Here is a 26,519-nt window from a genome sequence, read left to right as displayed (position 1 = left end):
ATGCTTCCGCTTAAGAAAACAAGCACAGCCGGGACACCCAAGAGATACTCCAGAAGCCTAACATAATCAACGCATGTCCTCATAAGATGACAACATTAAGACCTAACCCCTACTGCTGCTGCATTAATTATCACATAACAACAAGATACCCAGCGAAGACATTAAGGCTTGTCCGGAGTGCCACCTCCATTATTAATTGGTCATTGTCGGGTTTCTCAGAACGACAGACACTGTGAGAAGTGACGAGGGGAAGAGAGTTTTATTGTGAGGAAAAACGTGGCAGCTTGGTACAACTGTTACTTCATCTAGCATAAGCTTATTAGGTTCGTAGGTCCTAATCTTTTATTAACAAATTCTAATAAATCGAAGTTTGAGATCACAGCAAATGCTATACATAATACACCCGTAGCGGCCGGCGGTGGGCATATATATAAGTCACGAGCTGATCGTGAGGTGGATAAGTCCGTACGAGCGCGAACCTCGAGACACCGCGCCTGCTCGCACGCATCCAGCTGCCATCGGACGCTGCTCGGCTCCAACCCCTGTCCCGGTCACAGCTATCAATTACTATAGCCTCTTCAGCGTTCCTACATAAGCCACAATTTTCCAGGCTGTCTTCCCATTCTACCCTCCTAATCTTTTTATATTCCCGCCACCTAAGGGTCCTAAACTACTGATCCTCGGGAAACGGTCCTACGCTTTCACATATCCCAAACTGCCCCTTACTTTTTTAAACTTAGCTGACCTATTTCCAACAGATGAATGTCATTCTCATCACTTTCAAATCCTACTCAGCGATGGCATTTTGGTAAGAGAAATTCGTACTATGAGACAGCTGGAGCAAGAACGAACGAGGCAGAGCAAGCTGTCGACTAACTATTGCGTGGCCCAATCACGACCTCTAATGGGCCTAATTTATCCATGTGGACCAACTACGTTTTGGCTCTTTCACCACTAAATTTGTTTTAAATTAACAACTCTCTCTTATACCACCCTGTTTAACTCTCCGCTATATAAACCCACCGCTACTCCCCTTCATTCTCACAACACTGGAAACTTCTCTTCTTCTCAAAGAGCTAAGCACCTGTCCAACAAATGGCTTCTGCTCTATTCCTTTGCTTATTGGCATCAAGCCTCCTACTGCAGTGCTCCTCTGGGGCGAGGCAGCTCACCGAGGCGGCGGATGACCAGCTCCAAACGTTAACTTACCACAAGGGGGCTCTTCTCACCGGCCGCATCTCCGTAAACTTCATCTGGTACGGTAAGTTCACCGCCTCGCAACGCGCCATCATCGCCGACTTCGTTGCCTCCCTCTCTTCCCCACAGGGAGAGCCTTCCGTGGCCACGTGGTGGAAGACCACCGAGAAGTACTACGCGAAGTCGAAGGCCCGGTTTCCGACGCTCACCCTCGGTGAGCAGATCCTAGATGAGTCGTGCTCGCTCGGCAAGTCTCTGACCGACGCTCAGATAGCCAAGCTGGCGAGCCGCGGGGCCCAAAGCGACGCCGTCAACGTGGTCCTGACGGCGGAGGACGTGGCGGTCGAGGGCTTCTGCATGAGTCGGTGCGGGGCCCACGGATCGTCGGCCCGGTCCAGGTTGGGACGGTTCGCGTACATCTGGGTTGGCAACTCGGCGAGCCAGTGCCCGGGCCAGTGCGCGTGGCCGTTCCACCAGCCCACCTACGGCCCGCAGACGGCGCCGTTAGGGCCGCCTAACGGCGACGTCGGGGTTGACGGCATGGTGATCAACCTCGCAAGCATGTTGGCCGGGGCGGTGACCAACCCGTTCGGCGACGGCTACTATCAGGGACCAAAGGAGGCGCCATTAGAGACCGCGACGGCGTGCACGGGGGTGTACGGGAAGGGGGCGTACCCGGGTTACCCTGGTAATTTGAGGGTGGACACCACCACCGGGGCGAGCTATAACGCAAATGGGGCCCACGGGAGGAGGTACCTCGTGCCAGCTCTTTTCGATCCGGCGACGTCGTCTTGCTCCACCTTGGTGTAGGATTTGGCCGGGAGATTTAAAAGTTTTAGCAAGTGGCATTGGGAAGGGGATAGATAAATATGTAATTCTTTGATTCGTTCGATGGAAAATAATATCAAATTTTATGTTTCATTAGATTAAAATGATGCTCCCCGAGATCCGATAGTTTGAGTAAAATCTTTGGATTTGTGGCGTATGGTGGATGGAATCATCACTGAGACTTTGCCTTTTGCTGGTAATTTGTCTCGACGATACTCTACTGTATCCTTTTTATATAAAAGTTAACTAATATTCATATCTTCGTATTACATTCTTTACTGTTGCGAATTACACAAACCCATACCATTACCTTTTTTTTTTTTTATTGGAGTATTTACTCTCTAATGGGAAGAAATTCTATCCAAAACTCCTCAGGTTTAGAGAGTAACATATAAAGCAGATTGGTACAGGAAAGCTGAAAGGTATATCGCATTGCAGCTTAAATTTAAATTGTATCCACATCAGGTAAACACAAAAGAAGATAAAAAGGTATTTATAGGAAAGGTTATGGATCGATGAAGAATAATCCTAAGCAGGTGAGCGATTTGTTCTTAGGAGAAAATTTTCCAGAGTAAAGAGCTTAATAAGTCGTATTTAATTTGGGTGGTTGTTCTTAGATGGAATTAAAGTATAGAGTAACCTCTCTTTTTGCTAGAAGATCTGAAAGATTTGGTGATAATGCCTTTTTTTGGGGGTCTGTGTTGTGTTTGTTATTTTTTATCTGCAGTTGGATTAAAACTTTATAGTGTTGTGTGATTGAGGAGTGGCATGTTTTCTGTTCGTTCTGTTGGTGGCTTTACTAGTTAGTTTGTCTCCAACCCTGATGTGTGGTCTGATCATTCTGGTGTTCGTGTTTAGATAGCAGGGGGTTGATATACTGTGCAGATTGTATTGTGTTTTGTTTGGTTCTGAGAGTTGTGTTAGGATTTCAACAAACGATGTTGCGGTATTTTTTTCATTTCTGTAAGGAAAAGAAAAGAAGGTTATTTATATTGTCATTTTGTTTTGTGGTTGTTTAAACTCGAAGTTTGGTTTCAATTATAGGTGACGTAATCCCCTTTCTCAAAAAGAAATCCCAGTTTTATTTGAGAGCAAAGGTTGTTGTTAGGCCTAAATGGGCCGAAGAGGAGCGTTGAACTCTTATTCAGCCCAGCCATAGCCTTGGGCCTCATTGGATAGAAATAAAAAGGTTATTATTATTTAGGAAGCAGGATCAACTTCCACGTGTAGGAACGCGAAGCTCCGCCATTATCTAGATAGTAGATACTGCGGAAGGGATAGAACTTTGAGAGCTGTTTTGTTCTTATCCCAATGAGCTCGCGTGAAGAATCTTTGACAGCTGTGCAACCGCACGTGACAACTGTAGTCAGCTCTGCTTACAAGCCACCTTACCCCCGAAGGACGACTGACGTCGTTCCCAAGAAACCAAAATGCAATTGATAGCTTTTATGAGGTCCTAAACTTTCTTTCCTGGTCATTTTTAAATAATTATTCTAGAGGAAAAAGTTTGGTTATCCGTATTATAGTTAATTATATTATACATATGTGGACCACTTAATTACTAATCTAAAACCTCAACTGCCTAATTAAATCCCCAAACAGCCCATTTCATATTAGATTAAATCAGCAGCTCCCCGCTTTTGAATTCAGCGAGTATTTTTAAAAACGCTACTCATATCAAGCAAGCAGCAATAAGTGACATACAGCTGCCTTCCGAGTGAGAGTCCCTCTCTAGAAAACAAGACCAGGAAGCTGACTCGAACCCACTCTATCATTTGAGCACTCTCATTCCTCTTCCCCCCCCTTTATAAGCCCTCCTCCCACCTCACTACAATTCACCAGTTTCTCTCTTTAGCTTTTCCTCTCACTACTCTAAAATGGCTTCCTTCCTAGTTGTACTGGTGATAATACTAGTAAGTCTAGCCCACTCTTCTATGGGGTCTTCCAGAAAACTAGCATCCCTAGTCCAACCCCAACCCAATCTCCTCAAATACCACAATGGAGCTGTGCTCCAAGGAGACATCCCCATCTCCATCCTCTGGTACGGCCACTTCACCCAAACCCAGAAGTCCATCGTCTCCGACTTCCTCCTCTCCCTCACCCCCGCACGCAACGCGCCGAACCCCTCCCTCTCCCAGTGGTGGGACACCATTGAGCACCTCTACTTTACTAAGATTAGCAGCAAGCCTGGACCCAAGAAAAGTCGAATTCTATTAGCCAACCAGGTCTCCGATGGGTACTCCATGGGCAAATCGCTCACCATGGCCCAAATCTCAAACCTGGCCACTAAGGGCCGGCGCGTGAGAGGGGGGATCGCCTTGGTGTTCACGGCGGATGACGTTGCGGTTGAGGGGTTTTGCATGAGTCGGTGCGGGTCCCACTGGTCCGACCGGAAGACCGGGTCGGCGTACATCTGGGTCGGCAACTCGGCGAGCCAATGCCCCGGGCAGTGCGCGTGGCCGTTCCACCAGCCGATGTACGGCCCGCAGACGCCGCCGTTAGTGGCGCCTAACGGCGACGTCGGGGTGGACGGCATGGTGATCAACCTCGCGAGCATGATGGCCGGGGCGGTGACCAATCCGTTCGGCGACGGCTACTACCAGGGGCCGAGGGAGGCGCCATTAGAGGCAGCGACGGCGTGCACGGGGGTATATGGCAAGGGGGCGTACCCGGGGTATCCTGGTAATTTGATGGTGGACCCCACGACCGGAGCCAGCTATAACGCAAATGGGGCCCACGGGAGGAGGTATCTGGTTCCGGCTCTGTTTAATCCGGCGACGTCGACTTGCTCCACCTTGGTGTAGAAACTTGGGGTTTCTTTATATCTTTGTGATGTGGGGTTTGAAACTATATATATATATATATATATATATATATATATATATATGTACATATGTCCAGTGAGTTGTACGATAAGAATATATGTAAGTTCTAAGCTAGATCTTTTGTTGCAATAAGAATATTGTTAACCTTCACTGCTTTTTTCTCTGGATAATTTAACTCATGGATGTGCAATGATATATTTACTTATATATAAAGATTTGACTGAGAGTGTAAGAAGTTATGGGTATTTTTCCACTGATGTTAATTGATGTGAAGTTTCTCACGGTCAGAATGCGTAGCTTGCTGATGGCGAAGTGTTGGATAAACCATTAAAGAAGATGCTCTTTTCCCCCGTTTCTTTGCTCTGTTATTCATGGATGTTGACTCTATCCCTCCTCGTTCATTCATTTTGAATCACGACAAATCCTATAACACTATTATCTTTTGCTTTCAATTACTTAGTTACTACGTATCATGATCATAAAACCCTTAATTTCTGGATTGTAACGCAGATTCACCAACTTAATTTTCCCATCATTAATTCCATTTCGTACATATAGGATACGTCCAAAAGCATAAGTTGTTGCCTAATGACCCGAGAGCAGACTTAGATTGACAGCACAAGCAAAACTGGAGCTAAGTGATACATAGAAATTAGAAAAACATTCTTTACCGACAAAATTGTCAGTAAGAGAAATCTCTGAATAAAGAGAATTATGATTAAGAATAATAGCGGATATATCCCAACACAACCCACTTGCACATCAGATGACCGTGAATATATACACACAAGCAACCGCTTCTCGTCGGATCCTTTTCGCTGGTTAATATTTTGGATTATGTCCACAAAACCTCTTTTGACTGTGGTTGCCATCCTTACTATCGCTATCTTCTATCCCTCTTCCCTTTCCCTGAGATTTTTCCATCTCTATCATGAAGCTAATAAAATTATAGATGAGCTCACAAAAGCTACTCAACTCGTTGGCTGTGGTTATACTTGGGACAGGCTTTTCTAGCTCAACTCGTACAAATTTTAGTCTCTTGACGATGTGCAATTTGGAGAATTATGTAACCACAATGATTAGTTAATATAATTATTTGTTAATGTGCAACTGAAAGTAAAACTTTATATTAAAAATTTAATACAGTAAGTATGTTTTAGGAACAAAATTTTATAATATTTTTAACTAATATGAGTTGAGCTCGAGAGAGATGGGTCTATCTCAGCTCGACTAGTCATTCCGATATAAAAACGGAGCTCGTGCAAAGCTTTTTGAGGCAAAACCAAGACTAATATCTATCGAATATTGGGAATTAATACATGACATTGCCGTAGCCACTCACGATAATGCTGACCCGGTCTTTGTTTTATTTGTCAATAAAGTCGTCTGACCCCATAAAATTATATCATTTAGATCATTGGCAGGAACTTTGACTTCGCCTTCTCCTTCTTCGGCTAGAAAAGGCCCCAATTGGAAGCAGCTTAATGGCTTCTTGTTCAACTCTTTAATGCGAACTCCACTCACCGGCCCATTTCTATCTCTACCAAAAGCAGCTTCTTTTATCTTTCAAAGTTTTTCCTACAATAAAATAATGTATCAAACCTGAGAATAATATATAACAAAGAGAATGATGGTTAGTTGTGTAGTTGATGTTAGGATTGATAGGAAACGATCGACGTGACGCAGTTAAACATAAACATACTTATCAAACTTCGAACTGTTATTTTGCACATGAGTTCTAGGAGTTTGACCATAATGGTCTCTTTGGATTAAGAGTACCTTGTTGAAGCTACTGTTCCCATTTCACACAGTATGGAATCTGTGTGGCCTTTGCTTGAACACGTCAAACAGGCACAATATGTTTCATTTCAATTTCTCATTATATTTAACTCTCGGGGAAGTATATCTTTTACTCACTTTTCTGAGTCCAACCGACCATATGTTTCTTTTCTTCTTACTATTTTATTTTTATATCTGGAAGGATTACTTTAAAAAATCTAACTTATAATTAAGCGCTAGAGTCGTAGTTTATTAAAAAAAATATATATATATATATATATATAGAGGAAATAGCTCCAAAGGCCAATTATAGTCTCCTTTACATTTGAGCCACAAACCAAGCTCAAACTATAGTATCACCAATTCACCACCAACAATCTACTGACCCCATCTCTCAAGGACAGACTCGATCGACGCAACAATTTAGAAATCCGCACTTACTCCAATCGACGCCACCAAACTCGAGACACTGCCAAAGAGTCAAAGTCCACTAAGCCGACCAATCATTCATTCTATTTCGCCCACTCCTCATCCTCTTCTTTAGTCGCACTCCTCACCACTATATAAACTCTTGCTCTCTACTCCTCTTTCTCACCACTAAAACTAGAATCCAACAACGAAAGAGATGGCCACCTTTTGCACTTTGACCCCTCTCCTTACACTCTGTTTCCTATTGCTCCTCCTCATGTTCCAATCCTCCACGGCCTCGCCCAGAAAGCTAATCCTTGTCCAGCAACAACCCTTGGTCCTCCAGTATCACAACGGCCCCCTCCTCACCGGCAACTTTAGCCTCAACCTCATCTGGTACGGCCGCTTCTCCCCTTCCCAGCGCTCCATCGTGGCTGACTTCCTCCGCTCCCTCTCCCCCTCCTCAGCCGGCTTTGCCGCGCCTCCCACGGTCGCCACGTGGTGGGCCACCACTTCCCTCTATGGCCACGGCCCGGCCCATTTAACCCTTGGCTCTCAAATCCTCGACGAGTCCTACTCCCTCGGGAACCAGCTCACCTCCTCCCAGATAACCGCCATGGCAGGTCGCGCCGGTCGCCCCAGGGCCGACTCGATCGGCGTCGTGATCACCTCGTCCGACGTGGCGGTCGAGGGCTTCTGCTCGAGCCGGTGCGGGGCCCACGGTCCGGCGGCCGGCTCGGCCGGTTACGTATGGGTCGGAGACTCCTCGGCCCAGTGCCCGGGGCAGTGCGCGTGGCCGTTCCACCAGCCCATCTACGGCCCGCAGACGCCGCCGTTAGTGGCGCCCAACGGCGACGTTGGGATGGACGGCGTGGTGATCAATCTGGCGACGCTGTTGGCCGGGGCGGTGACGAATCCGAATGGGAGAGGATACTTCCAGGGGCCGGCGACGGCGCCATTGGAGGCGGTGACGGCGTGCACGGGGATGTTCGGGACGGGGGCGTATCCGGGATACCCGGGAAAAGTTCTGGTAGACCCCGCGAGTGGGGCCAGTTATAACGCGAGGGGAGTGGATGGAAGGAAGTTTCTCTTGCCCGCCATGTGGAACCCCAAAACTTCTCAGTGCACCACGCTCGTGTAGTAATATAGAAGTAGAAAGGGAAAGTTCGGTTATGAAAGTGTAGATGTCATGTGATTAGTGGTTAATATGGTTTTAATTTGCTTTTATTAATTGTAATGTTGAGATATCTATGAAGCAGCATATGGTTGTTTGTCCTTGTTAATTAATGAAGGAGGATAAAAGGATATGTTAAAATTAGTGATTAATATATTCTCTTATTTTACACAAAATAATTTGAATAAAAGATGTACACTTTGTGAGGCAATGAAGTATTCTCATATAATTACAGGAATTCCATGGTTTTGGCTAATTTGAAGAATTTATTGATGAATATATCCTAGCACACATTGGTACCTGCGAGAAATTAAAACGCTTCTTATTGAAGCCCCTCTTCTTTGAGAGGTTCTATCAATCAACACTAGCGATTTACCCTGTCTCTCTTCTTCTGATAACTTTCACTGAGAGGAGGGAAAAAACTTTTTCCGATGTTTTCTATTCCCCTTCTCTCCTTCATCCTCCCCCTCCAACTCCATCTTTCTTATCTCCTCCTTCCTCCCTCCTTATCCTTTCCCTCTTTTTTCTTCTCTATTGACTCCCTCTCTCCTCCTTGATTGTCAAGGTTGTCATTATCAAGCCATGGCTATCGCTACAGCAGTAGTCCTCTAACCTTTTTCATGTTTATCTTGTTGTTTATTATATTTTATAAGATCTCTGATAATGATTTATAGGTTTGTTGGTGTCTGATCTTCCCGTGGTCCTGATGGAGCCACAATATTCGGACCCTCTTCGTCTGTGTTCTTAGCTAGTTTTGCTAAAAAGAAATTTGAGCATGTTAAGCTTCTTGCTGTTACCTTCCTGTGATACTGCTGACGATACTCAAATATAAGTTTATTTATAGGCGTGACATCCTACCTCCTTTGCTCACAGCTGTACTTGTACACAAGTGTTTATATTTATGGTTATTTATACAATACCATATTTTTGTTGCTGTGTTATTTGTGTTCTAGTTAAAATAGAAGTTGTATTGAAGACGGTCGTCCCTTTTTTTTTTCTTCTTCCTTTTTATTCTAATTGTGTATGGAGCTGTAATCTAATGAAGAATCTTTAATTGTGGCTATCGGCTTTCCCTAACCCCAAACCCTGTCCAGTGATGTCACGCGCATCCACGCTTCTCGTGCTCTAAACCATGCACTCCACCGACTTGCTCATGTCGGCTGCCACGTCATCAGTAGTTCCCAGTCCTTCTCATCCCTTACTGCGCACGTGCTACCCTCTCACCTGCATGCATGCACTTGCAATAATTGGCAACTCTGTTGTCCTCATCTCGGTCTCTTAATTATACAAAGCCCTCGCCTTTTGACTCGAGTCCTCGGACTCCGTAGCCGCCTTCGAGATCGTCCCTTCGCCCGCCCCTCCTCACAGCTGTGTTAGTCCCCAAATCTTAATTGCAAACGTATCAACTCCATTATTTTGATCGATTTTATATCTAGTATAGTTATTATATAGACGAAGAGGACCCGTCATCTTCTCTTTAATTATGGTGGATCGACTCTCAAGTCTCTTCCATAATGTCGGCTCGTGTAGAGTTGAAGGGAGTCTATGTCTTGATCTATTCATATTTATAGAAGTTTGGTTTCTTTTTCTTTTTTTTTTTCAATATAAGGGGAGGGGGGCAGTAACTTGTAGCAGAGATAAAATCATAAAATTATCTCGTGATACTACAGTTTGATTTGATAAGAATAGTGTTAGGAAAAGCGAAAATATTCTTCGCATAAAGTACGTTTAGATCCTCTCATCGCTAGTAGCGTGGTTGTACGAGCTTCTTTAATTATTTACTCGTAGTTTTTTTCCTTTCCCTCTCTTCTCTCTTTTCGTTGTTGTTTTCCATGTTGGGAGTATAAGATTTGGCATGTACTATGCCACACGTTGAACAATTAACATGTCGTCTCGTATTGGGAGCAATTTGTCTCACTGTATGAATTCCCTCGGAATAATCCAAAGATGTCCCCCTTATCCTTGCTGTGATAATTTATCGCTTCAGATCAACTAATAAATCTGGTGTTGGAGCTGGAAGGCAATTTAACCCAGATGAGACACGCACTGTATCATGCGAGAAAATATATATATGAAAAACAATTATGTAGTGGTTTACTCTAATGTTTGTTTTTGAAACAAAGTAAATGAAATTGATAGGTTGGTGAACGTGCTATTTGACACGATTACTGACTGCTACGTTTTGGATTCATATGCACGGCTATATGTGATTGGCATTATGCTATCCGGAAAGTGATGCCCCGTTGAGGCTTCTATTTGGGAGTTGTATAGTGACGGATTTGATCTCTATATCCTTCTCATAGGATTTCATCACTAGATAGTTCCACATGTTTAGGCTCTTCACTAGTATGCACTTTCCAGTAAATAATAGCGCCTTTCACCTCTCTGAAGAAAGCAATTAGCAGGTATGCCATGCATAAAAAACTCAAAAATTTCTAAGCAAACAAGTTGGGGTTTAAGGCTGACGTTTAATTATTAGATCCACAGTCATCATTGGTTGCTGCCCTTCCCCCAGTGGAACCTTTTAAAATCATAATTAACTTAGCTTCTATTGAAAGGTCCGTTGATCAAGATCAATGGTTACAGCTGTAGCATGCATTATGTAGATGGAGATATATATATATATATATATATATATATATAGAGCGAGCGATCGAGTTGCTGCTGTCACGACTCACGTCTGCCCGATATCATCCTATAATATGATATCTATTATCTAACAATAATAATTGGCTTATGGTAAAGGTATTGATATATCCTAATAGGACATTCCAATGGGGCTAATCATGTCATTTTACCCTCTCCCGTCATTATCACACTGGCTCACTGGTTTCCTTTTCCAGTCCTTATCCATGGAATTTACCCCCTCTCCCTTGTTTCGCACGTCACATAGGCCGTATTGTTTGGTAGGCTTCGTGTTTTCGGCTATAGATCTTACGCCTCTCTTGTCCAATTCCGTTAAATGGGCCGGATCTTGTTAGGCCGGATTTTAAAGCGGATTCGGGTAGCAGATGATAATTTGAATGTTAATCAGCTGGTCATCTACCAGATAAGCTCATGAGGCTAACGAAAACCGCCATCACAGTTTAAAAGCACAATTTAGGTTAATTGCATGTCCCCGGTGCTCAAATTTCTCAAGAAACGATGGATTGCCCAATAGACATGGCATCCATTCGTGAACGTGGTCGCCACCATTATAGAGTTCACAATCCTTCTCTACTGTTATACTCCTCTGCAGTGAAACCTCGCTCGCTCTTTCGCGTCGATACACAACCTGCAGTAATTCTCTCCTACTCACCGGCAACCTCACCCTCCACCTCCTCTGGTATGGCCGCTTCTCCAATTCCCAGCGCTCCATCGTCGCCGACTTCCTCCGCTCTCTTTCCCCCCTCCCCCGACGATTTCCCCTCGCCATCCGTCGCCACATGGTGGGCCACAACCAACCTCAATGGCAAAACCCCGGCCCATGTAACCCTCGGCCCACAATTCCTTGACGAGTCTTACTCCCTCGGCAGCTCCCTCTCAGAACACGACCTCCTTCGCCTCGTCTCTCGCATCGCTCCCACCACCGACGTGGCGACGCGCAGCATCCTTACCTTTGGGTCGGGATCTCCATCTCCCAGTGCCCGGGCGAGTGCGCGTGGCTGTTCTACCAGCCCTTGTACGGTCCGAAGACCCCTCCCTTAATCCCGCCTAACGGCGATATTGGGATGGACGGAGCCGTCGCCAACCTCGCGACGCTGCTCGCCGCCACGGGGACGGGTACTTCCAGGGCTACGCCACGGCGCCGTTTGAGGCGGTGACGGCCTGCCCGGGGATATTTGGGACCGGGGCGATATATGCAATATAGTTTGTAGATAAATAAAAAACAGATATTTAATATATATTGTTTGGATGTGATCGTACTATCCTTTGTGGTAGTAATCCCTACATTATAGATATGGGATCCCAGTTTATCCTAATAATTATTTTCTTAAAGCACGTTGGCATTAGTAATATTTGTCGGAAGAGAACTTTGATCAAAATGACAATTGATATGAACTATATAATACCATCCACGTGCTCAGACGTGCATAGAAGTATCTATGGACTATGGGGTTGCATGACGTGTTACCTGACCAAATGCAAATGAAGCTAGTAGGTTTAATGCATGACAAATAAATAAAAACGTTGCATCAACTTTTGTAGCAGGAATGGTCGAAGCTATGTATAGATAAGGCTAGGAAGTTTGCTTGATTGATGTGTGGGGCTCCCCTAGGAACGACGAAATGATTTGGGGATACCCTAGCTCTAATAGGGTCTCCATTATTGACGTGGGACATTTCTAGGTCTCCCCCTGAGTTAATCTATAGAATATTCACAGATAAGAAGAAACCGGTCAGTAGGAGAAAGTTAGAGGTAAAACAGGAAACCAGACATCTCTATTAGATGATCAGTGACCCTACGAATTGAGTCCGTAGCAGAGTCAATTCAATCGTGGGCCCCAAATTAAATGGACCAAAGTTGATTCTTGAGCCATGATCCATTTATTATCCTATTTTAGTGGATCATATAGTTGCTAATATATGTTGAGATCCGCATCTATAATTTTGGGATTGTATGGCTAACATACATCCAATCGCATCATCGGGAATCAAATAGAAGTAACTCTCGATCCTATACTTGTGAATCTAAAGAAAGTATTTGTAGTTGGACGACCGGGATAAATAAAAAACTTACATTGATTCTATACAGCAACCCTGTTACCACTGCAGCTTAATTATAATAATTTTACTTAAAAGATATAACAGCAATCCTGCTACCACTGCAGCTTAAGAATGACTTGTCAATTACGAAGGAGGTAGATGACGCATGCTCCGCAGCAGAGTCTTCTCTAGAGAGGAATCAAATAATTGTGTCTTTAGATGATCGGTGACCCTACGAATTGAATCCGTGGCATAGTCAATCAAATCGTCGGCCCCAAATTAAGTTAATTTTATAGAGCCGTGATTCACTTGTTAACCTGCCGGGGGTTCACTGGGGATGCCTTCTCTTTAGTGGGTCTTATAGTTATAATATCTTCTTGAGGTTGTCAAGATTCTATATTTGGAGCAGATCAAGAAGCTAGTTCGTTAGCCTGGATGGCAATGAGCCCATGGGCTTCATATTTGTTCTTAATTCGTATATTTTGTGTCTAAATTCATTTTAATCTCGTGTATATTTTTGCACAATATATGTCTCCATACTTGTGATTAAATAGTTAGGTTTTCTGCCCAACTTAATAGACATATCATAAATTACCAAAACACTATTTTATAGTTTTTTTAAAGTAAAATAATTTGGGAGATCAATCAATCAGGTGTCTTCTTTTTTTCAAACAAAACATTGCAAAGATATTACTCAAAATAGTTGTACTATCAAACTGCCTTTTCAAGTCACCACATAGAGCTATCGTCAAGTTGAATAAAGTAGAATTAAGTTATCAAACTACTAAATAATTTATTTCATAATAATTGTTCAAGTTAAAGTTAATCATACAAACTATTTGATAGCAAGGGAGATTCAAAGATATGCCCCAAGTATGAATATCATATCATAAATTATAAGTAGTTCGTGGTACTTAGTGGGATTTTAGTCTACGGCCCATTCAGTTCTAGGCTACGGCCCGTTTAGTGGGCCCAACGAAGTGTCTCCATCTATCCTTCTTGTACCAAGGACAAGTACTACTAATTATGCTACTATTGTGGTGACAGTCCTCCAATTTCATGAGGCGAAAGTATACATTCTATTATATACTTCCTGACTGTGAGATCTCTGTTTCACGAGATAATTGTCGAATTCAATTAAATTCTTAAGTATTATTGTGTGAGAACCCGAGTTTAATATTTCTAGTTGGTCTTGACTTGTTCATACCTGGACAATTGACTCAATTTAATCGTGCACTTTATAAACGGATTTTGACTAGTTCCTGAAAAAAAAACTAGTATATATACTTAATTATTAGAAAATTACAATTTATTTTTTTGCACGATTACTTGCGAATACATTTTCACACATATGAGTGTATATATATATATATGAATGATTCTTTTACGTTTTTGCCATCGCTTGCGTCTTTAGCGGTGTCATTGTTTTCATATTCCTCTGGAAGTCCCTCTCTCTCTCTCCTCCTCTCTTTTCTTGTTACTCCTCTCTCTCTCTTGTAGATCCAGCAAGGAAACTGGTCTCATTTCCTCTTCTCTGGTACTGGGTATCTCCTAATAACTTATTTTTCTCACTTGCTTTTGAGAATTTGAAGAAAACTGGAACGATTTCTTGGATTTTTCCGACTTCTAATTTTTTTCACCTGTCTGCGACAATGATTCGTGGAGATTTCAATAATATTCTGTACACTTTCTTCTAGTAAAATTAGAGAGGATTTCTTTTTATGGTTGCGATTTGGGGCTACCTCTCCTGAGGCGGAATTAATAGTCGCGTGTGGATCTTTTTATCTCGAGATCTTTTTTTTTTCTCCTCGTTCGTTTAAGTGGTCGGTCGCAATTGATTGAAAGATGCTGTCTTTTTTATGCTAACATTTTTCCTCTCTGCACTCTTATCCTGGATTTCATGTGAGTAATGAGGAGGATCTTTTTTATTTTTTGATGAGAGAGTAATGAGTGGAGGATCGATTGAGGCTTTTGGGTGGTTTACTTGCTCCCTCTGTCTCTTCCCTTGAAGTCTTTATGCTGGGGAAATTTATGGTATTTTTGGTTTCCTGAGCTTGGTTTTCTCCATCAATACATTACTTGATTGAAAAGATTGCTCCTTTTTGGTTACCCCTTTACCCAGACCTACTACTCCCCTCCCTCCCTTCCGATTTTACTTTCCATCAATTTCTCAGTTGGGTCTTCCAGCTTTACGTCTCTACTTGTTTTGGGTGCTTCAGAGAATACTTCCATTTTTTTATTTGTCTTCCTCTATGTATTTATTTGTCTTTGGTTTAGTGAGTTCATTCAATCCAACGTTTGATCCATACGGATGGGTTTTTCGTTTTTTACATCTTAGAATTTAGTTCATTTCTTGTGTTCCATTAGATTTTCAGGGTCTTTTCTCACACTTTGATCTGTGTTTCTGGAACAACAACAGAGTTATAGGTTGATCAAATCCTCCTCTTTGCTAATCGGGAAAAGATGGGGGAGTGCAGCGAATTCAGGAGATGGGAGGAGCTAATTCCTGATGCCCTGGGTCTAATTTTTCGGAACCTTTCCCTTCAAGAGATTCTTACCGTTGTTCCCAGGGTCTGCAAGTCTTGGGGCCGCGCAGTCTCGGGGCCTTACTGTTGGCAAGAAATTGACATAGAGGAATGGAGCCAGCGGTGCAAACCGGAGCAGATGGATCGAATGCTTCAGATGCTCATCGCCCGAAGCTGCGGCTCTGTCCGCAGGCTTAGCGTCTCGGGACTGTCGAATGATTCCCTCTTTTCCTTCATTGCAGACCAGTGAGTCGAGCTTTCTTTAGTTACATTTCCTTTATAATTTTCTCTATATCACCTATATCTTGAATTGACCTTTAACTGATGTGCTTAATTGTGGTTTCAAGGATCTCACATCTCTTAGATTATAACAAAAACCGATCTTATTTCAATTTATGCATCCTGTTGTCAATGCTCCTAGTTGTTGTAAGATTAACATCTTTTGGGATCTTAAAGATATCCAACTGCAGAATTTTCATGTTTTTTGTGTATGAAAAATGAGAGTGAGCATAGGTTGCCACTTAGATCCACATGGAGAATCCAGCTTAATTGTTGAATCTTGGACTGTGCATGATGAAGTTCTCATTATGTCCAAAAATTTTATTGGTGTGCTTATAGTCTGCTCTACCTCCTTTTTATACTCCTCTTTGGGTGCTATTATTTGCTAATTAGTACAATAAATTGCTAGTGCGTTCAGTTTATTCATTTTACTGTAAGCTCAAGTTAGGAAGCAGCTCTGATAGATAAACATGATTGACATTCAGATGATATTTTTAAGTTTTAAGGAACAACTCTTGTTTTTTTGTAGTAGGGCTTCATGTGTATATTTATGTTTGGTCTGCTGAATATTATTTGTTGCAAAGGATTGTCTTAGTGTTGAAGTGAGCCAACCATCATCTCGAACACAAAAGTGGAAATGGGCCAAAGAAATATTATGAATTAAGGTGTTCTAGAGCCCTGATTGTTCTGCAGTTGTCTTTGCTGATCTTCTGTTATGACTGTTTTATCTCTGTTTGCTTTGTTTGTTGGTAGTGCTGGTGCCCTTCAAACCTTAGAGCTGCCGAGGAGTCAAATGAGCGACTCCATTATAGAGCATGTCGCACCAAGATTATCCAATATCACTTTTTTGGATTTGAGCTACTGTAAGAAGCTTGGCGCCCGTGCACTTGAGGCATTAGGAAAGAACTGTAAGTCCCTTGTCGGGCTTCGACGGACGATGCATCCGCTGGAGGTGGCAGACAAGGTCTGCCAAGACGATGAGGCCTGTGCGATTGCCTGCACGATGCCGAAGCTTCACCACCTTGAGATGGCCTACCTTCTCCTCACAACCCGAGCTGTTCTCGATATCCTTTCACAATGCAGAGATCTTGAATTCTTGGATATTCGCGGCTGTTGGGATGTGAAACTTGATGACAAGTTCTTGAAGGAGAGGTATTCTGGCCTGAAGGTATTAGGACCTCACGTCGTGGATTGCTATGAAAGGAACTTCTGGGACGAATGCTCAGATTATTCAGATTCCTCCATTTACTCGTGGGATGAGTTCATGGACGACGGGTTTAATGTCTTTGAGGGAGGAAGCGATGAAGATGGCATTTGGGATGACGGCCAAGGGCTGGAGGGTCTGGAAGTCAGGTTCTATGGTGGTGAATTGAATGATGCCGTTGCCGGTTTCGATTGGCCTCCATCTCCATGACACTTGTCTGTTCTTGAATTCAAAGAACTGTCTTCTGTCCTCTTCTATCACTACGGTTCTTCTGTTGTTTCCAAAACCTCTAGAATCTACCTCTATAACCTGTGTTGCATCTTCCTCATATCTCAGAAAAATTACAAGCGACCAGTCTGAAAGTAAACCGAGCGTTTACATCAAGCAAACCAATGCGGCGGATCTCTTATAAGAAGGGACATTTTGCGCATACAAATGTTGCATTGTCCAATAAATGTCTCAAATATATACTTGTAATCTGCTCTATTAGGGTCTCATTTGTACATCTTAAGTTTGGTTTCTCCGATCTATCCTACCTTGGATCAAAAGCATCCCCCAGATGAACAAAACCACTGCTTAATGTTCTTGCTCAGAATACAACTTCGGATGAACTATCTGTTTCTTTGGTTTTAGGGAGCATTTCATAGCGAAGTACAAAGTTCTGAGTGATGTTTTAAGTTCTTGTTCCTTGTAGGCTTCTTGTCTTATGTATATGCACTATTTCACAGTATTAATAAGAGTCTTTTTTTGGTGTTGAGATGAAGTGAAAGACGTTTCTAATGTCTAGTGACAAGACTTGAGACTGATGGACTCCGTCCTCCAATACTGTAGACCGTGCTACTTTGCCTGCAGGAGAAAACGAGTGATCCTATCAAAGATATGATGATGCATCATATCATATCCATGACAAACCATTGTATCTTTGCTAGGCTCGTGGCCTATTTCCCGAGCATCAAATCCCAGAAGGTGAAATCCTCGTGAGTTCTAATTTTGCAATAGTTTTTCTTTTAGAAGTGGAAATTTATTTAATATCTCCGTGTAGTTCGGTATTCGACCTCCAAATTTTTTATACAATATTAATTTCTTAATTTAAGCATTATTTTATTGGTTGATTTCTTCTTTTGGGTTACTTTATTAGCATTGTTTTAATGCCAAGTCCTCATCGCCCACAGAAATTGGAACTGATTGCGTGCTCCCCTAATGCCAACTACCTCCATAGTCTACTATTCTAACTATTGGTTAGCTTATTTGGGCAGAAGCACGCTGAACATGTGAAAGGGTGGGTCACATTTTGATTGTTTATATCATGGTATGTTTAATTGGTTGTTATGATGTTATATCTCTCGCTTGTACACAAAATGAGGTAAATGGTTTGCAAGCATCATTTAACCCTTTTTCTTTGCCTTCTCTCTTGTGAGTGCGAATATATATTTGATCAGATGGGCAATTGAGGTACAATAGACCACACAGATATGGGGGAAAGGGTCGTCGTGTGAAAATCTTAGAATCTGTTGGTGAGCTCTAACACTGGCCCAGATTTCTGCTGCAAGAGCCGTGCGATTTCCTAGCTTATTCTCAGTGACAACACATTGTGGATAGATCTGTGCTGTTTAAGTTATACCATCTCCTGGTCCACTACGCCTAGTTTATTTTGTATTCAGTAACCAAATATTTTTTTATATTTAATTAAATTTAGAGCTTAACTTTAACTCAAATGAGATGTCTCTCGGCGCAAAATCTAAGATAGCAGTTACAAGCTTGGAACCCTATCCCTCTCTCCTCCTCTAAGCCCTTCGGTTAGGGGAGGGGAGAGAGTTATCTCCACGCAACAGCGGTGATCTTTTCTCCCTCCCATCTCTCTGTTGTTCGCTGACACTGACTGTTTATGTTATTAAAATATAACGCCAGAAACGCAAAGAGACTTTCTTTTCTTTTTTCCAAAAATGAAGGCCTACCAACAAGCTACGCAACTTTCACTGTAGAAGCACAAGGCCACCTCATAGACCATACAAACCACTGTTAAAGATTCATGCATACACCAAACAAGTTCTGTTCCTTTGTGCTCGCTCCAAAGAATATACAAGGGTCCATACAATTTAAACAAATACAACTGTTAAATAAGTTGATATATAGCTATTAAAATATAGGGCCAGAAACACAAAGGGGCTTTTTTTTTTTCAAAAAAGAAAAGAAAAGAAAAGCAAAAGAGCCAGCAAACCACGCAACTTTCACTGTTGGAAGCACAGGGCGACATCTCATAGACCAAGCAAACCACTGTAAAAGATTCACGCGTAGGTGGACAATAGGAACTGCATGGAATTAAATTCTGTGATGACCACATAGGACTATGAGAGCAGCACGAATTTATGGGCATGATATGAATTCCTGACCTCTGTATCACTACTGTGTCACCTTAGTCATGATTGGGAAAATTACTAGTTCAGATCAAAGTTTCCTCCTGCTTGCTTTAAGAATGGCAGCAGTACAGGTGTATCTTCCCTCTGAAATCAATGTGCTGCAAGAAAGATTAATTGGTTTCTGACCAAGTCCTACTATACCGACTGCAAGGATCATGCCATCTGAATTAATGAAGAAAGATGTCGAATTAAGACCAGCCCTCCTGTTCTATGCGTTTGAAATTGTTAAACTTGGTACAGAGTCCCTCCGTGTTTATGGCGCTATATCTTTCACACAATAAGTTACCTTCAGCTAGGTAATTGCTTCTATCAATAAAAACGTTACATGTTTACCAATCTGCATATTATCATTGGAGATAAGCAGATGAATCAACCATTGCCGAGTTTTCCGGTTTTGTACTTTGAGATCGAAAAACTTCCTCATCCACAATTACAGGAGGAATATTCCATGTCCCATAAGAATGCCCAGTAGTTATTCCTCCTAAAGAGATGAAAAAATAATGAAGATCTATTTGCAAAGCATTCTAAACTAGAGAATATACATTGGTCAATGAAATGATTACAGATGTACCTTCTTTTGTAGCCTCTTCACATCTTCTCCAGTAACTAAGTGATAGATCAGGATCCAATGTCTTTGATAAGGTCTCATACTTCTCTTCAGCCTCAGTGATGCACTTGGCCTGGAAGAGAAATTATTTTATAATCTTGAAAAAAGAATCATGAAAACAGCTTGCCATCAAAAAGCTACTAAATAATATTAAGAATGTAATCTACAAGAAATAGTTACCTACGAGATTACCTCATCAGTGACTAAAATAAACTGAAAATAACCTATTCTCTATAGAGAACAGGTGCCACTCATCCAGGGGAGGGAGGGATTACAAATTTCTTAAGACTGAAGGAAGAGAAAAGCATAAAAACTATCCAATTTAGGAATATCTCATAAAGGATATTATTTTTCTCTTTCTATCTATTTTTTTTTCCAGTAGAAACATCCCTTGAATTCTTCCAGAACAGAAATTAGTTCCTCTGCAGCTTTCTAATTTTTCTCCTTGTAATGATGTTGGGACTGAAACTCCTGCGATATGCCTTTGGATCATTTTATCTTCCCTTTATCTATTGCTCAAATACCTTTCCTTTGAATGGACGATACTCAGATCATCAAAATCTTCTAGTAACTCATTATCATACTGCCCATGGATCCCAGCATTATTTAAATTTCTCAATACCCTCACACTAGTTAGCAAACCAAAACTCGTTAGTAGGAAAGATAAAATAAGGCAAATTTGAGTGAAAAAAAAGTGCAACCTTCTGCAGGAGGTACTAACAGTACAAGATCAGCAAAGAGGAAGATGCCAAGGTGAAAATGGTTATCATGGTCAGAACGATCAACAGAAGATTTGAAGATCCCAAATTAGTGAGAACACATACTGGACTGGCCTGAGAGGATGTGATTTGACTTTTTCAAAGAAGAGAGGTTCCCAAAATGTTGGAAAAACATGTGATTCTGTTCTTAAATCACCATCCTGGCGCCTGCTTAAAATGCAAGTGCAAAGCTTATTGACTCACCAACATCTTCGATGCCATTGAAGCTCCATGTACAGAAACAAACATGCGAAGTATGTTGAAGCTATTGTTGATCACGTCATCCTATGAATATACGAGTATCATAAGCAAGTTAGAAATATACTTCAGAATGCAGCTAGCCCTTGATGACATAATGCTATCAACAGAAACACACCTCATAATCATACCTGCACAAGAAACATGAACAAAGGCAATGTTATACAAAATCATAAGTTTTGTACAGTCATTACTCTTGCTGAAGTCCACCTGAACCACTATTTTGTTATTCTAATGTGATCTTATGTTAGTCAAATAAAGAAAAAAGTGCATGGAATGTACACGAGACCAATTGATGAATGTACATGAGATGTACATAGACCAATTGATGAATGTACATGAGATGTACATAGACCAATCATATATACTAGTGTACATCTAGATGAATTAACAGAAAAAACACTTCATACATAAATTGACGAAAAAGAATCACTTTAAACATGCCAAGAAGTGGTTAATCAGTCAAAAGGTTCATCCAGGTTGCAAGTTTAAAATGACAGAAATATAAAAGAACTCTGAACAGATATTAGATAAACTATTGTTTTATTTGACTGATGTAAAATAACTTTTGGGTAAATATCAAGGGAAAGAAGAATTCACTTACAAGTCATCAGATACCTCAACTAGGAATTCTGACACTGACAAGAACTCCATATGCAATTCATTGACCTACAAATTTATCAGTAGAAGTGTTACAAATGAAAATTTATGGAGGAACAAGGAATATAACATGTTGAATGTGCTCACTGACAAAATAAATATTTGAAGGCAGTTGTCATTTTGAGAATCTAAGAAAAGGGAAAACATGCCTTGGCCCTTAATTTACCAAACCTTGGGAGCGGGAGCTAGTAACCTTGGGAGTTGACATCAAGTTTAGGACCCTACTTGACTCCAAAGAGAATCCTTCGATCATGATGATGCATACCTATTATCTTGAATCAACAGATAGGAAGATAAACATTATGGAAGATTCTGTTTATTCCTTCAGTACTTCATTATCGCCAACAACTCATAGTATAAATACCTTATATTGGATAAGTAGTAGTTATAGCTTGTACTTCTACCTTTTTATGTTCTGTTCTGTTAAGGTTTAGTTGACTCCAGTTAGCAAGTTTACGTTCTTCCAGGCATTTTCTTAGCATGCTGTCAGTTTTACACCTTATATAGACTCAAATCTTTTAAGGCATTTAACTTGGGTTCTTTCAGGACAAGAAAAATCTAGATGGTCAACAAACTCTGAATTTCATGTAAGTTATCAACCAAGTAGATAGCAGGAGCTACTGGTATTAGGTAGTTCCTCTTTGTTTCATTTTCTCTCTCTTGATCTCTTCTCTTATTCCCTGTAATCTCCAGTTTGAGCTCTGAACAGCATTTGCTGCTAGGAGTGTTACACTCTTATTCACTTTTTGCCTCCTTTCCTGCCTGACAAGAATATCCTAGGATATATGAAAATTAAAACATTCGTGACAGCAGATGCAAATCATCAAACATCATGTATAGGATAAGAACTTAACTTAGTGTCAATAATATGTAAAACTTTGATCAGTAGATCAGAATTTAGTGCAAGGATCATCACTAATGTAGTTTTTTTTTTTCCTGTTTCTTTTTATAACTGAGTTTATGAAAAGCATTTACCTCGTGTCCTCTCAACTGATACAACAAAAGATTCAACACTCTATAGTCAAAGGATTTGAGATGGATTGCTCTCATCACATCTTCAATAGAAATCTGAGTAATAAATTTATGCATTAGTTTGCAACATAAACCTTTAGAACAAAAAGATCAACCATAAAAATGACAAGAGTGAGTTTATGCTTCAGTTTTCATTCGTCATCAAATTTCAATCTAGCCACTAGCAGGTCAATTCACTTTTCATACAAGGATTTGAAAAGCTGCGAGATTTACATGATCAATTGGACCATCTAAGTCTTTACAACTTGATTTCCTAAAACTAGATATATGTTACTCTAATGGAAGTTACAGGAGTAATATGCGGTTTGATTGAGCTCTGAAGCTTGAAAAATGTTAAGCAAAGTACTAGTCTTGTGTATGAATCACAACAAACACATATCATATGTAGGAGGTTCTATCTGATCTCTCTATGAGCCTTTAGATGGACCTCAAAAGTCATTTGTGGATATTATAATGCATAAAAATCTAGATTTTGTTAGAAGTAAATAAGTAATCTATCAATGTTTTGTGCCAACATTCACATGGACAACCTTGTGTAAAGGTCCATGTGCATGATATATTTCTGTCCCTCTAAATTAAGACCCGATCATCATACTTGCTGACCTATATTATTTGCCTTTGTGACTTGGAAACTAACATACATGCGTGACCATCATGGCAGAGTTTCTCATACAGATATTAACAGAATCAGAAATTGCAAAAGTTGCCAAAAGAGACCCAACAGTGGCAAAAGAATAGAGAGTTAATAGATAACCTCTATTTTACTCATTAGTGCTCGACAAAGCTTCTTTTCAAGGGCCCAATATTCAGCACCTGATTTGAGTTCAGTTCTTATTCTAAAATAACAAAATGACAGTGAGGTAAATTTTATTTTCTTGTGAGAATATATAGAGTATGGTGGAAAATGGTTAGAGGTAATGGTTGCAGACCGGCTAGTCAGTAGTCCTTGAGACTGAAGAAGGCTAATAAGAGGACCAAATGGATCAGATCCAGAAGTTTCATGGAGAAAATTTGCCCCACTTCGATCCTCAACCTGCATTAGGTGATACTCAAGAAGCCCATAAAGTTCTGAGGATTGGTAAAGAGGCACCTTAAAAATCAAAGTCTATTTGAGATATCAAGAGAGCTTACCTCATTAAACATATAACTAAGACGATCGGATGTCCTTTTTGGAGAAATAGCATCTTCTGCTGTTATATGCAGATCAATTTCATTTAAAGAGTCTAGCTATAGAGACCAAAATGAAAGACAACAGTTAAGAACTCACTCCAGATACAAGGCAAAAGGCAAACTTTTTTCAGAATATCAAAAGGTACCTGATAAATATAGCTTTCTGTAAAGGAAAGAACAGGAAGAAATTTAAAGAGACATTGCGGTTCACTTGGATCCAAACCATGAAACATAAAATATGACCTGCACTGTAATTTGACCAATGGGTACATCAGAATGACATTTTCTGTTATATATTTTCAAAGCACACTTAAATTTTTTAAAAATAAATCAGCATTATCTTGCCATAGCCAATAAATTCAACTATTTAGAATTTTTGGAACCAAAGAAACTAAAAACAAAATTGTTCATTTTTTTTTCAGGAGTTGAATTATTTCCACCAACAACTGGTCTAACTAATTTATAAATGTAACAGAGAAGATCTGCAATTGACACCAGTCTGTTATTTGATCAAAGCTGGAAGAAATTATATTGTAATGGTATGAAGTAACAAACAAACATGGACTTATGGAGTATTAAAGGCTATGCAAATTTTCTGAAGATCACCACTGTATATTTATATGCATAGTAAACTTTCAGAAAATTAATTGTCCCTTAGTTTTACCAGGCCAGGGTCTCAGTGCAGAGAATAACAGCTACTTACAAAATCCTCAAGAGTAGAATTTGCTCGTTCCATCGCATCAAATTCAATCATAGGACTGTCCTCAACTTTTGATTGCTTGAGATCTACCTTGCTTTGAGTATTAAGTGTGGAAGAAGTTTCAGGATATATATCTGGAGAATCTGCAATGCAACAGGTATACCTCTTCAGAGGAGCTCACAAAAATTAAACAAGTAGCAGGTCAATGTAGAAGGTAATATATAACTTTTCAATTTTAACAGTTCCAACAACATTAGTTGTTGTGAGTGATGCATCATGCAAATTGTTAAACAACATACCATTAGTAGTACTCTAATGACTTTACAATAGAAGGAAAAGCATGATTTATCAAACTCACATATATGTGGAAATTTCAGAGTTATGTAACAGAGCCCGAAGTATAAGTTGATAACATAATTGTGTAGTAAATTCTTATGCAGGCTGCTTGATACTATAGCTGCCAATACTCAGTACTGCTGAAAGAGAAGCGTGGATAAAGCAGAAGAAAATGCAGATAACTGCCCATGTAGAATATAAGCTTAGAGTTTGTCTCAACAATCTAACTTTAACATAATAGTCATTCAGAAAACTCATCCACAAAGAAAATAGAAAAATAAACATTTTGCCAGCTAAGAAAAATAAAGTCAAACTTCCATCGTACACTTTCAACCAGGCAGTGCAGAAAAATAATCTGGAATAGGTGAGCACAGCAGCTAATTCATAGCGCTTATCATTAAGTAGTGAGTACCTTCATCAGCGATAAATAGTTTTGCCTCTTCAAGACTTTCAACTGTAACCTATTAAACAACAAAGCCAATCATCAAAGGTGTAGAAAAAATTGTATTGTACAAGAAAATGAAACCAGATGTGGGAATACAATAATTTCACCTTCGATAGAAGCTCAGTTATCAGAAAGTACCTCTTCTCTATGCTAAGCCCGCCACATGGTTGGACCTATCCGCAATCAACTTTTTATCACATTTAAGTACTTTGTAGTAGAAATAAATTCAACATTTTTTACAATAAATATAAATAAATTAACTACTGCAGCAACCCTAAATTTGGTTCTTCAATTCTCAATCACATGTTACTGAGTAATTTTAAGAAACAAGAAGTAAAAAAAAAAAAATCGTGATTTTAAAATGAACGATGTGGCATTATTGTGCGATACAGTTCATCTTGCAAACCAGTTGTGGTGCTAACTCTTCCATTGACTAGTTGATTTGATACTGAAACAAGAAATTAGACAAACCTTACCTTGTGCATCGATAACAAAAAGATTAATGCAACAAAATCATGCATAGAAAAAGCTCTCCACTTTTACATTATTAAAAGTTAGATTTTTTTACAAGACAATGTGGAAATAGCGGCAAGATCAACTAATTAGGGAATAGAAAGATTAGGATTTTGGAGCGTAAGAGAGAAACCGAGTTACCAAGAAGAGAAGGAAGTGGGCGAGTAAGCGATCGGAGTCTTGATCGTCGGAGGAGAGACCTCGAGCTTCCATGAAGGAAAGAGTCCTCTGTACCCTCTCCAGCTTCCGAAGAGCTTCCATTGGCAGGAGACAGAGATTAATGGCGTGTCGACTCCCGAAGGTGTTCGTTTGAAGTAGAGTCGGCGTAGTTTGTCTCCTCGCTTGGGTATATTTTAAAAAAGGACCTTGTATATAATAAAAAATCCAAATGAAAAAGAAGCCCAATGCCTTTTTTTTTTATTAATTTTTTTTTTAGAGGAGTGAAAATTTAATATTATCCCATTAAATACTACTGATATTGTTAGAATTTAAACGAGGTGCCCTTTAATTAATTGATCCCTATCTCATTATTATTATTATTTTTTAAATAGAACATTGTATCCACTAAATACTTAATCATGTTTAGTTTGTGGTAAGTATTTGTCACTCGGTTGGACAAACAAAATGAAACCAGTTATCAAATCTGTTTACTTTCCCCCCAAAAGTACGACTATATGTAAATATTACAAAATCATACTACTAGGAAAACAAAGTATCAA

At 40.5% G+C, this 26,519-nt stretch overlaps 5 protein-coding genes and 1 pseudogene across 8 annotated transcripts; 5 read left to right on the top strand and 1 right to left on the bottom strand.

The window, feature by feature from the left end:
* The first annotated feature begins 1,032 nt into the window (after window positions 1-1,032).
* LOC140779888 (protein PHOSPHATE-INDUCED 1 homolog) lies at window positions 1,033-2,294 on the top strand. Its single transcript, XM_073125208.1, has one exon. It carries the CDS (start codon window positions 1,096-1,098, stop codon window positions 2,005-2,007), a length of 912 nt encoding a protein of 303 aa, XP_072981309.1. The 5' UTR covers window positions 1,033-1,095; the 3' UTR covers window positions 2,008-2,294.
* Window positions 2,295-3,845: 1,551 nt separating this feature from the next.
* Window positions 3,846-5,000, top strand: LOC140779765 (protein PHOSPHATE-INDUCED 1-like). The gene has a single exon (XM_073125017.1). It carries the CDS (start codon window positions 3,903-3,905, stop codon window positions 4,827-4,829), a length of 927 nt encoding a protein of 308 aa, XP_072981118.1. The 5' UTR covers window positions 3,846-3,902; the 3' UTR covers window positions 4,830-5,000.
* Window positions 5,001-7,213: 2,213 nt separating this feature from the next.
* LOC140778055 (protein EXORDIUM-like 2) lies at window positions 7,214-8,320 on the top strand. The gene has a single exon (XM_073122584.1). It carries the CDS (start codon window positions 7,255-7,257, stop codon window positions 8,176-8,178), a length of 924 nt encoding a protein of 307 aa, XP_072978685.1. The 5' UTR covers window positions 7,214-7,254; the 3' UTR covers window positions 8,179-8,320.
* A 2,853-nt stretch (window positions 8,321-11,173) lies between these two features.
* LOC140777041 (protein EXORDIUM-like 2) lies at window positions 11,174-12,169 on the top strand (annotated as a pseudogene).
* A 2,132-nt stretch (window positions 12,170-14,301) lies between these two features.
* LOC140778476 (F-box protein FBW2-like) lies at window positions 14,302-17,401 on the top strand. 3 transcript variants are annotated; one of them, XM_073123209.1, is made up of 3 exons: window positions 14,302-14,433; window positions 15,316-15,667; window positions 16,454-17,401. In XM_073123209.1, exons 2-3 carry the CDS (start codon window positions 15,360-15,362, stop codon window positions 17,112-17,114), a joined length of 969 nt encoding a protein of 322 aa, XP_072979310.1. In that variant the 5' UTR covers window positions 14,302-14,433; window positions 15,316-15,359; the 3' UTR covers window positions 17,115-17,401. The 3 variants fall into 3 exon arrangements, with proteins under 3 accessions (XP_072979310.1, XP_072979309.1, XP_072979311.1); XM_073123208.1 differs by having other exon boundaries at window positions 14,302-14,440; XM_073123210.1 differs by lacking the exon at window positions 14,302-14,433 and adding an exon at window positions 14,471-14,930.
* A 1,494-nt stretch (window positions 17,402-18,895) lies between these two features.
* Window positions 18,896-26,129, bottom strand: LOC140779613 (uncharacterized). Of its 2 annotated transcripts, XR_012107375.1 has the most exons (15): window positions 25,942-26,129; window positions 25,395-25,460; window positions 25,255-25,303; window positions 24,510-24,649; window positions 23,953-24,054; window positions 23,768-23,863; window positions 23,566-23,669; window positions 23,391-23,472; window positions 22,580-22,672; window positions 21,549-21,613; window positions 21,063-21,075; window positions 20,891-20,971; window positions 19,893-20,001; window positions 19,295-19,802; window positions 18,896-19,213 (listed from the first exon to the last, which is right to left on the bottom strand). XR_012107375.1 is itself a non-coding variant. In XM_073124774.1 (14 exons), exons 1-14 carry the CDS (start codon window positions 26,059-26,061, stop codon window positions 19,669-19,671), a joined length of 1,254 nt encoding a protein of 417 aa, XP_072980875.1. In that variant the 5' UTR covers window positions 26,062-26,129; the 3' UTR covers window positions 18,896-19,668. The 2 variants fall into 2 exon arrangements, 1 of the variants encoding a protein (XP_072980875.1); XM_073124774.1 differs by having other exon boundaries at window positions 18,896-19,802.
* Window positions 26,130-26,519: the final 390 nt, after the last annotated feature.

This window comes from Typha angustifolia, chromosome 15 (assembly GCF_048772165.1).
Source record: "Typha angustifolia cultivar Huaian chromosome 15, ASM4877216v1, whole genome shotgun sequence".
In the NCBI taxonomy this organism is placed as follows: domain Eukaryota; kingdom Viridiplantae; phylum Streptophyta; class Magnoliopsida; order Poales; family Typhaceae; genus Typha; species Typha angustifolia.
The sequence above is the reverse complement of the archived record's forward strand: the minus strand, read 5'-3'. Positions and strand labels throughout refer to the sequence as shown.